At 35.3% G+C, this 10,882-nt stretch overlaps 1 protein-coding gene across 1 annotated transcript in view; it reads right to left on the reverse strand.

Moving 5' to 3' along the window:
• LOC117113741 (ankyrin and armadillo repeat-containing protein-like) overlaps positions 1 to 10,882 on the reverse strand; it is a gene marked incomplete in the record, with an annotated part of 17,294 nt that overhangs the window by 5,543 nt on the left and 869 nt on the right. Inside the window, 6 exon segments of the mRNA XM_033257186.1 lie at positions 360 to 479; positions 1,132 to 1,279; positions 1,732 to 1,888; positions 2,385 to 2,629; positions 5,910 to 7,549; positions 10,326 to 10,423. Coding sequence (XP_033113077.1) covers positions 360 to 479; positions 1,132 to 1,279; positions 1,732 to 1,888; positions 2,385 to 2,629; positions 5,910 to 7,549; positions 10,326 to 10,333 — 2,318 coding nt within the window.

Consider the following 10,882-nt stretch of genomic DNA (forward strand, 5'->3'; position numbering starts at 1 on the left):
GTGTGTGTGTGTGTGTGTAGGCCTATAAAATTTTTGTTACCTTCTATCATCATCATATCCTGAACATCATTATAACCTACAATCATCATCACTCTAAACAGCATCATCATTATTTCCTTAATCATTTATCTTCATTATCAACTATAACATATCTTTATCATCATCATTATCTAAATCACCATCATCTTATTCATCATCATCTCAATCATCCTCACCGGTGCCATCAACGTCCCCGTCGTCATTAACATTCTCATCACCATCATTGTCAACATCATCATCACATTAAAAATTTCAAATCATTCACCCCATGTTTATCATTATTCTTGACTCATCTTAATATGAACATAGCTTTAACTCACTTAATTGGCGGCAGTCCTATGTGCTTGTAATGTTGCCATGCTTCAATGAATGCAGGCGATAACTTGTAATCATGCGTGAAATACCTGATCACCTTGAAGAAGTATGGATCAAGACGGCACCTGCCGCGTAAAAAATAGAAACATCGTTGGACTAAGAGCAGTGGCATATCTAAGTATTTTACCTCATATCTTTACGTCACTGCCACCTGATGAGGCCAGCAGCTGCTGGTAAAAGCTTGTGTATTAAATAATTAGACTATATTATACTGCCCTCATGAGGCTGACTGATTAACAGTTGATTGATTAAGAGACCTTTTTAGCTCTAATGCCACTATTATATTGCCCTCATGAGGAGCTCTAGAAAAACTTGGCTGATTGATTAATAGTTGATTAATAGATCATTTTTAGCTCCACTGCCTCTATTATACTGCCCTCATTGGAACTTTTGAGATTACGAGAACTTGTTATCTTATACGTCAACATGACTAACACGGCTGTATCTCCTACTATATAAGTTCTACCAATTTAAAAAAAATACTCAGAAACAGAAAACACTGTTTATCTCTTGAAAACCTTCCAATATTTATTATTGTTTTGTAAAATTTAATGCTCAATGTTATTTATATACTTTAGGTTATGTCTACATTTTACCTTACTAATAACTAATTTCTAGGCATAAGCCTACAATACAAATTATATCATCACTTGTAAAATAAAAAATAAAAATATTAAAAACAAAATAATAAAACTAATAACAGAATTCAAATCTTACTTATTCAAAAGCTGCCGCTCAGCAATGTGATTGAAACTTAAGTAGCCAAGTGCAATGGCTGCAGACCCCCTAACTTGCTCATTATCGGCACAAAGAAGCCCACAAAGTTTGTCAATAGATTCAATAGAAACAATGGCAGCAGGAACACCTAAACATGGTTAGAAAAATGGAAAATAGGATTTAAAAAAAAATTTAAGTCCATCAATTCAAAAAATATTTTACGATATATCTCAGTGAAGATATAATCACAACCTATACTTAAGGAGGTCCATCAAACAGAGCTTATAACTTGGGAAGTCTATTTTATGGAGCTTAGGAAGTGAGAGTTGATCATTTGGAACCAATAGACACATTCCACTAAGTTTGTCACATGAACTTTAGTGGGTATGAATTGCAAACAGGCAGCACGAGTGACACTCGGTAATAGAAAAATGCGTGGCTTCTTCAGAGTGTTTCTGCTGTATTTATACCATTATAGTTTAACAATAAAGTTTTATCGTAACATATCGTATCCCTTATATGTTGGTACAGGTAATTTCCAATTTAAAATATTTTGAATTGGACAAAAAAGGAAACTTTAATCTTTATTCTTTAACTTACCAGCTCTTGTATGGGCTAGCCTAGCAATACAGTCACATGTTATGGTTAATATTTGGTCATTCTTCGACTGCTCAAGCATGTCCACTAACAGTTTGATGCCAATTGCTGACGACGTTGCCTGGTCTTCATCTGGGATTATCCTTGCTAGTACTACAACCTTTACACCGACAAACACAGATTATATCATGACTGAATAGTTATAGCAACATTTTTTGAACATTTTTGTGTATTACTTAGCAAATGCAAAACCTCCAGATGGAAGAGAAAAGCAAAAATACAATTTTATTGGTTAAATCTTAATTTATATAATTAGGAAAAAATATACAATCATATCCTATTTTTGGTGATTTCAAGACAGGGTCAGGCGAAATAAAAATGAAGAAAAACTTTTATTTTTTTCTGAAATTTCCTTTTTTCGCAGCGACAGTCAATCAATCAATTAATCAATGGATTTATAAGGCGCATTATAATACAGCAGTCTCTATGTGCCAATAAAAAAAGACAAATAAAAATGACAAGTGCTCCAATTGGCCAAAAATAAAATTTTACTCATTTAAAATCATTATTATTGGCGGGCAGTGGGCAGGTATAAAAAAAGTCTCGCCTAAGCGGAAAAGAAAATGAGTAGATGAAGTGAGTAGAAAATACTGTACCTGAAAAGCTGCATTGCACCTGTAAAACTCATCATCTGACTTCAAATATGGGACAAAACAATGGTACCGTACTCCTCCAGACTCTGCAATTTCCTGTTGTTGGGCAACATTGTTGAAAGCGAACGCTGCCAGCGCAGACCCTGCCAATAACCTCACAATCTCTTCTTTGCTGTACAGTAAGCGCAGGATGTGTACATAATCAAACTCCATGTTTTCAGAAACATCATTCATTACATCCGAGTTACCTAGGAGACATAATGTAAACAAATGTGAGCAAACAGATGAAATATGAATAGTAAATTAATGCTATTAAATTTAGATTTCTTCCAATGAGAAATTAAAATAAATACAAGTTTTGCAATAACTGTCCTTCAAAAATAAAATTTTTGTTTTTACTTGTTCAGTTCACTATTTAGGCAAATTTTCGACCGAAAATTAGGACGAGGAAATATTTTACTCATGAATAATAAAATTCCTTGTTTGAATTGACCATTAACTGGTATCATTTTGAACTATGCATCTTTAGGAGTTAAACTTAATATGAGCAATTAAATGCAATTTTACCATTTTTTTGGCCCGCGAAAATGAATTAAAAACCCTACAGTATATGTTCAGCCCGCCAAGCAACATTAACCATGTTTTTTTATGGACCGACAACAACCATAAGTAAAAAACATTAAAACTGAGAATAAAGTGGTGTAAAAGCCCACCCCTGCCATAAACAGTACTTAAAATACTATTTAACATACAGTACTTTAGATCAGTTGTTAATTTCTTATTATTTAGGCGAGACTTTTTTTATTCCTTGTTTCGCATACTTAATTTTTAAAGATCATCGGAGGAGGATGGAATAAAAATAAAATTTTGTTTTCTTATTTAGCAAATAGTTTTGACAAAAACATTGAGATAGAGGAGGAAATAAAAATAAAATTGTATTGGTGAATGTAAAATAGGATGGTTAAATGCTTCAAATTTATATATGGTAATAACAAATATACATAACTTATCTTTGGAGATTTCAAGGCAGCAGAGGGCGTAATAAAAATAAAGAAAATCATTTATTTTTTTCTGAAATTTCCACTTTCTTGTGGCGGCAGGGGTGCTAATTGGCCAAAAACAAAATTATATTTTAATTTTAAATCATCAATATTTGCAGTCGGCGGGTTCGCTAAACAAGGTATAAAAAAAGTCTCGCCTTACTTTGATATATTAAAAATATTTACTTTTGTGTATTCAGTCTTAAGATTTCCTTGATTAAATTTAACTGGAGATCTACGAATTGCAGTAGGAATTTGCACAGTTTTTTTTGGTCTTAGGTTTATCAATCCCTGAGATTTGAAGACAAGAACTGCCAAGTTACAGCTCCACTGTATGTAGTATTATGCAGGGTGGTACCCATCAGTAAATTATAATAATATAACAACATTTTTTAATATTTTACATTGGCTAAGACTTTCTCTTGAATTCATGTGTGTACCACTGGAGCTAAGTTTGCTAAATAGTCCTAACAACTAAAATATGTCTAATTTTGGCATAACACTTTTGAACCTACAGTATGTGCATGTATGGGACTGTTAGCATGTTTATCAAAAGTTGATACAAGAATATTATATTAATATTATGTTAATGATAAAAGCTGATAACAAATGTGGATGCCAGTGTAGGCAAGGAGCTCAAAGGCAACAAGTTGAGCAACAAGACCAGTACAACTTGTTTGACCAACACAATCAACTTTGACCTCGGCATACTTGCTTCACAATACAATGAGGTAGTAATCTTAATCATGGGTTGTTATAGGAACAAGAAGGGAGCACAGTATTGTGACAACTATTTGAGTTTAGTGTTTACATAAGCACTTGCATGGGATTGATTACAAACTGTGTACTTGAGTACACTTGCTTTCAAAATCTTTATGCTTGGGGCCCATTCTGCGATTTCCCACGCTAGCTGCAACAACATAATATCGTTACTAATAATAAATTGCACACAAAATCCCCAGTGTTCTATGTTGAAACACAAACACTTTTTGTTCACTTTAACCATTCATTTTTGCCAGAAATTGGAACGACCTACTGTATATTTATGACTTTGTTATCTTATTTATTTTCTCTTAAACATAGTACTTTCTTTTAATTCAGAATTATTATAATGTAATAACAATCCTTTTAATCTTTATAAAATGTGATTTTTTTTAAAGCTTGTGTGCACATTGTAAAACATATCCAACTACAACCATCTCCACTCTTGAAAAATATTATACAAATGTTTCCCTTCTCAAATCAGTGGGGAGGATCATATATTGGGTCACTGATTTGATGTTGGAAATTGCCAGACTCCCTGTCAGACACAGCTTATGCCCACATCAGGCAAATTCTCGCACTTGGTTAATTTCAATGTACAACTTTAGTGTTGCATAACAAAAGAAACCAGAAAAAAAATACATACGGTATATGTAAAAATAGGCACAATGCATATTAAATAATATATATAATTGTATGATAATTAATTAAATCATAACACAATAATAAATGATAATGCACTATCTACGGTAACAATGAGTAACAAAGTCATTCAAGGATAAAACCATCCAATTAATATGTACAAAGAGAAATGGAAGTAGAAACTTAGTATCCATGGAGATGGTAAAAATCACCTGCTTTGTAATGCCATCTTCTCATCACCATGGATACAATACAGGTAAAAATTTGTTGGTGTTATTCGTATAAACATACACCTAGCAGGTTCATTAAATTTCCTACAATAATTACCGGTGCAGACAAGTTTTAACAGATTTGCCTTGGACAGAACTAGAACTTCTACAGTAAGGCATTATTAATGCTTACACACAGTAGCTACTATAGTAATGTTAAAATTGATTATATTTCAGTGTTAAGTTATTAATATTAGCTTTCATTTGAAAATTTAAAAGAAAATTATTTTTTATGGTATTTCCTTAATTAATATGCATATTTAAGTATTTAGTTATCAGAATTACCTTTTGATTAACAGTTTCTACATTCTTTGCAGACTTTTAATATAAATGAGAGACAACCTGACTCAAAATTGATCATTTATTTGATCCTTATAGATTCAATAATAATTTCATTATTATTATTTTGAAGTTTTAAGAATATATTTTAATCTCATCTTAACCACATGGATTATAGGTCATAAATATTTCCACTGCTGATATAGGCCTAATGAAGTTGAATATTGACATGAAAAGCATCATGCCCAATCACTAAGGGAATAATCAGTATAATAGTGTATTAAAATAGTTGTTAGTTGAAATGAACAAAATAAAAATCACAGGTTTATCGAGTGAAAGCAAGTTTAGCTGTAGCTTGGTGGTTACGGTGCTTGCCTTTCAACCTCGGAGTCCTGGGTTCATATCTTGCAAAAGACATAGATACAAACCCACTCCATAAGCCTCAAATAGAGACCTACTGTAGCATCACTTCCATCATTTTAAGTGGCTAGGTCTATTGGATATATTTAAATATATAAATACTGTACAGTACTTACCAATTGAACAAGAACCAAGTGTCAGAGCAGCCTCAACTTGGACCAATTCGTTACGAGAATGAACCATCAAAGCTACTAAGTAACGAATACCACGTGCACTTAGGATCGTATTTTGGTTCTTCTTTTGAGGGATGAACCCAATACCTACACACAGATACCTCAATGCACGGATGGCACTCAAGACAATGTGTTCTTTTGGTGACCGGAGGAGTCTTACCAGAGGTTGAACACCATTCGCTTGGGCAATGATGTTCTGCTTGTTGTGTGGACCTTGTGAGAGAACTGCTAGACCCTCTGCGCCAATGTAATGCAGAAGATCATTGTCAGCTAAAGCATTCAAAAATTCTATCAAGAGCTGGACTCCAACCATTCCTGCCATTGTCCTTTGCTCTTCAATGTCTTCACCAGCAAGGGCCCAGAGAGCTCCTGCTGTCACTACATGCACTTTAGGAGCACGGCTTCTTTTTAAGAGCTGCATCAGTGGCATTACACCACCTTCTTCTAAGATGGCTTTCTGTGTATGAGGATTATCTTTCGCGACCATATGCAATGTATGAATAGCATTTAGTTGAAGCTCTCTGTTCCTCATGCTTGCCATAGTTATCAAAACAGATGAACCTCCTTCATTAACAAATGCATCTTGATTTACTTTATTTCCTCGAACAATAAAACTTACAGCTTTGGCTAATGACAACAACAGAACCTTTGATGTGTCAGAGTCAAACAATGCCACCAGAGCAGAAAAAGACCCAGCAATTCCTCCTATCGATTGCTGATGTTTTTCATCGCTTGCTGCAAAAAGTCCAAGCATATCAATTACCTGTACAAGGATCTCGGCATCATTACTGGTCTGGCAAAGTTTGATCAGAATTTCAATTCCACCACTTTTTTCCAGTAAGTCAACAAACTCCTTCTCCTCTGAGAGTTTGCATAAGAAAACTGCTGTGACCAACATCAATTCTTGACTAGCATCCTTGCCTTTAAGGATGTCAAGTGATATTGGTATACCTCCAGCCGTGACAAATTGGTCTTTGACAACTTGCATTGACAATAAATTTAAAAGAACCTGGTAAGCTCCAACTTTTGCTTTGTCATTTATCATTGACTTAATCACTTTCACAAGAGTCGGAATGCCATTGTGGCTAATGATCGATTCTGAATGCTCATTCTTTTGTAACCCATCAGATTTGGTAAGTTTTGTGAGGACATTAGTTGCAGCTATTGCATCTGAGTCATTGTCAGACAGAAGAAATTTCATCAATCTTGTCCACACTGGAAGATCCTTATGATTTAAAGCAATGAAGTATTCCAAGATATCCACATAACCTTTCATGCAGGCAAGTTCCACAATGCCAGTATTATGCTGGTTTGAATATCGTAGATCCGATCCGAGCTGCACCAAGCACTGTACAGTCTCAAGCTTACCACTATCGACAGACACAAGAAGCGGTGTTAGCTGGCGACTGCAATTTGTAGGGAACTCCAACTGGTCTTCACTGGCTGCTACAAATCTTTCGATGGACTTGATGAAGCCATGCATGGCAGCATGGTGGATGTGACTCCATCCATTGTCATCTACATCATTCATGATAGCTCGCTCCTTGGCATACTCATCCTTTTCTTGATTATTTCCTCGGTTCCTAAAAAAATTAATGAAAATCAGCATAATTTAATCACGAAAAATACATTAATATTAATTTCTTTTCTGTGTAGCCAGGTCATTATGCAAATATTTACCCACCTATTATAAATGGATACAAGAACTTGCTAATTGGGTCATATCCTAAAGTTAAATGTCAACAAATTTAAACTATTCAATGCTGAGATAAAGATGTTATAAATTACTGTAGAAAATTATGGCAAACATTGTGCTGATCTGCTTCTATGCTAGTAACATTTTCACACTAGCAGATAACATTCGTTTCGCACATGCAATACAATCAAGCAAGATCTCAAGAGGAATAGCAACTTATAATTTAGGCGCTTATGTTTACAATTGTTTTGCACGCTTCTTGTGCCTGCTTGCCTGCTTGGTTACAGTGATGTTACCCTGTGTTGCCTCCTTGGCACTTATCACTGTTACAGTCCATCCCGCTGTGTAAAAAACGCTGTCAATTTATGTGACCTTAGCTTAATAGATCAATTGAATTGCTGCAAGATTCTTTTAGATGAATTTTTGTGACTCAGTGGCATATCTAGGGGAGGGCGCACGCTTAAGTAGATAAAAATCACTTCATTTATTCCCCCCTTAACCTTCGCGCCACTTCCCATCAGCCCCCATTTCAAGACTCCTAGATATGCTACTGGACTCACAAAAAGTAGGTATTGTCTTTTATTATGGACACAGTCCAAGTAAAGGTAGTATTAAAAAAAATGGAATAACATTTATTTAGCTGAGCTTGATTGCATGCAAACACATGCTTTAGGCCAATTAAAAAATAAAAGTAGTTTCTCGTCCTAATATTTTGATGAAAAAAGGAGAATAAGGGAAGGGCACTTTTTTTCTTTACACCCGGATGGCAAATCCAAGATGGTCAATGGGAAACACTACTACTTTCTCACTTTTACCAATTAGACACATTGAAAGCAAATAAAAGAAGAACTAGACACGATTAATACCATATTATGTATCCCCAACCGCAAACGATCGAGAGAGGAATTTTACTGATGTGAGTTAGTCAGATTTTCATACATTTCGTAAAATAAAGGAAATAAAAAAAAAATTTGGTGATGCAGAGAAAATGGATAAGCGAGGGGAAGAGAAACTAGTTTTTATTATTTGGCCTAAAATAGGTTATGAAGCTCCTGCCCACACTATCAAGTTATCTGTGACAAATATCTGTAATTTGCCCATATATGGGCATGATTTTAACATCAGCATGCACATACCTGTATAATAGCTTAGGTATATCAGGAATTTTTGTCAGAGAAAATATGTGGACAGAATTCAGAGAACTATGTTGTTTTAGTGATTATTGGATAATAGAACATTAATAAACGTATGATTAATAAACTAACAGATATTTAGAGAAAACAAGCGAAGAATACATGCTAAGCATAAAGAACAGGGGTGGTAGAAGGGGGAAGGGGGTGGTTAATGACTAAAGTAGAAGATCCAGAAGGTGCTCCACAGTAGTGTCCCTCCATTGGAATTCAACTCACTAAAATAATTTCAGATTGTTGAGTTCTGTCTCGCAACTTTTCACTGGGGGACTTCCAGTGGCCTAGCCCTGAGCAGCTGGTATGACAAATAGTGTACCACACAGCTGATGTCGCCGCTAGACCTTTGCATATAGCAGCAGCAGGCAACAGATACTATCTTTTGTTAATTACTGTATGTAAACATTGAAATAGCTTCTTCAGACTTAGACTTGTTTTCATTCTTTTTCCAAATTAAAATCTGTGTTCGTTAGTAATTTAGTTTTATCATTTAATTAGTCCATGATAGTAATTACATAGAGCGAAATGCTAGGCTTCTGGAAGTTCCCCAGTGGTAGTTGCCACTTACCAGGTTATTGGAAATTTTCATTTCAAATTCGGCGAAAATGGTGTATTTCACGCTGCTCAACATTTTAGGTATATCATATTTTAAAAAATTTGTTTATATTTTTTCCCTTTTTTTTGGTCAAACAAATTGTGACTGAGAGCGAGGCTTGGCCTGTCAGGTTGCACCTTAAACTCCAGCCCCAATGGCATCACACTGCCTTAGTGAGGTTTAGTTCCTCTACCAATGAAAAGCAATTGTTATATTAGGTGACCATGACAACAGAAGAACTACAGATTTGCATTCTCTTCAAGCATGCCCCAAAAACTGCCACATTTGTTTTTAAAAATGTCAGGATGCAAATCCTGTAAAGTTTCATTATCATGGCCTTGTAGAAAGCTTTTCAGTATTAATCAATGAAAGACAGTTTGCCCTCCAATTCAAGACCACCATTGGGACCTGAAATTTTGGTTGGTCTCGAGTTTGGTCTCCAATAAGAAGGCTAGCATTGTGCTAAAAGCATAAAAATATTGCTATTTGGTTCTTAAAAAAAAGTGGTCATAAATTATCAGGGTCTTTGAAATCAGAGGTCTCAAACTGAAGGGTGCACTGTACATGTATTTCTAGATGCAAAAATAAAGATATCTAAATAAAAGTGAGTAGGGAGTTTTCAACGTGACTACTCGAGCCTAGAACATATTCACTCATACGCAGCTGTCCTGAATTCTCTGCACAACAAATATTTAATCCAACCCCATCTCCTAGAACTTAAAGAGCAAGAACTCAATGTTGTTGCAAGTGCAGAAGACTATACAATAAAATTGCTTCTAAGATCTTGTTGTCAACGTGCAATTGAAAACTCCCAAGTATTAGTAAACAGCTATGCCCATTTATACATGCAGGAACATACTCTAACTTGGCATTCGACTTACCCATACATGATGGCACATTAATACAATTATTTCAAACTATCCAAAAGGCTAGGTAGCAAAATATTGTATTCTGATTCGATCATGAAATGGCCATACATCTGGATGAACAATGATGGAATAAAAAAGTACAGTACATTGAATTGAATAACACAGTTATTTTATACAGTGGCAAATTCATGGGGGCCCCTAGCAGGCCCGGGCCCCCTTTTTTTTTAAAGTGTAAAAAATTGAAGAAAAAAATAAAATTACATTCAAATATTAAGGTCATCGGGGAAAAATCAAATCTCGGTGAGGTATTGTATACTATTGCGATCGTATGGGTTGCAGTGGTGGCGCCAGCTCCTCCTCGACAGGGGCATGGTACATCCGCAGGATAAAGAATCCTAACCCACATGTCGGGAAGCTTGGACCAAATGTCGGGGAATTCCTTCCCCCCCCCCCCACACAGGTCAAGCCTCCCCCATCAGAGCTCGATGGGCAGTCGGACTAAAAAATATATAAAAATAGGCCCATGCCAAGCCAACACATGTCTGTCACAATCAGAGAGTGTCATTTTC

Source organism: Anneissia japonica, unplaced genomic scaffold (genome assembly GCF_011630105.1).
Source record: "Anneissia japonica isolate Jap-2015-1 unplaced genomic scaffold, ASM1163010v1 scaffold288221_len503873_cov180, whole genome shotgun sequence".
Classification (NCBI taxonomy): domain Eukaryota; kingdom Metazoa; phylum Echinodermata; class Crinoidea; order Comatulida; family Comatulidae; genus Anneissia; species Anneissia japonica.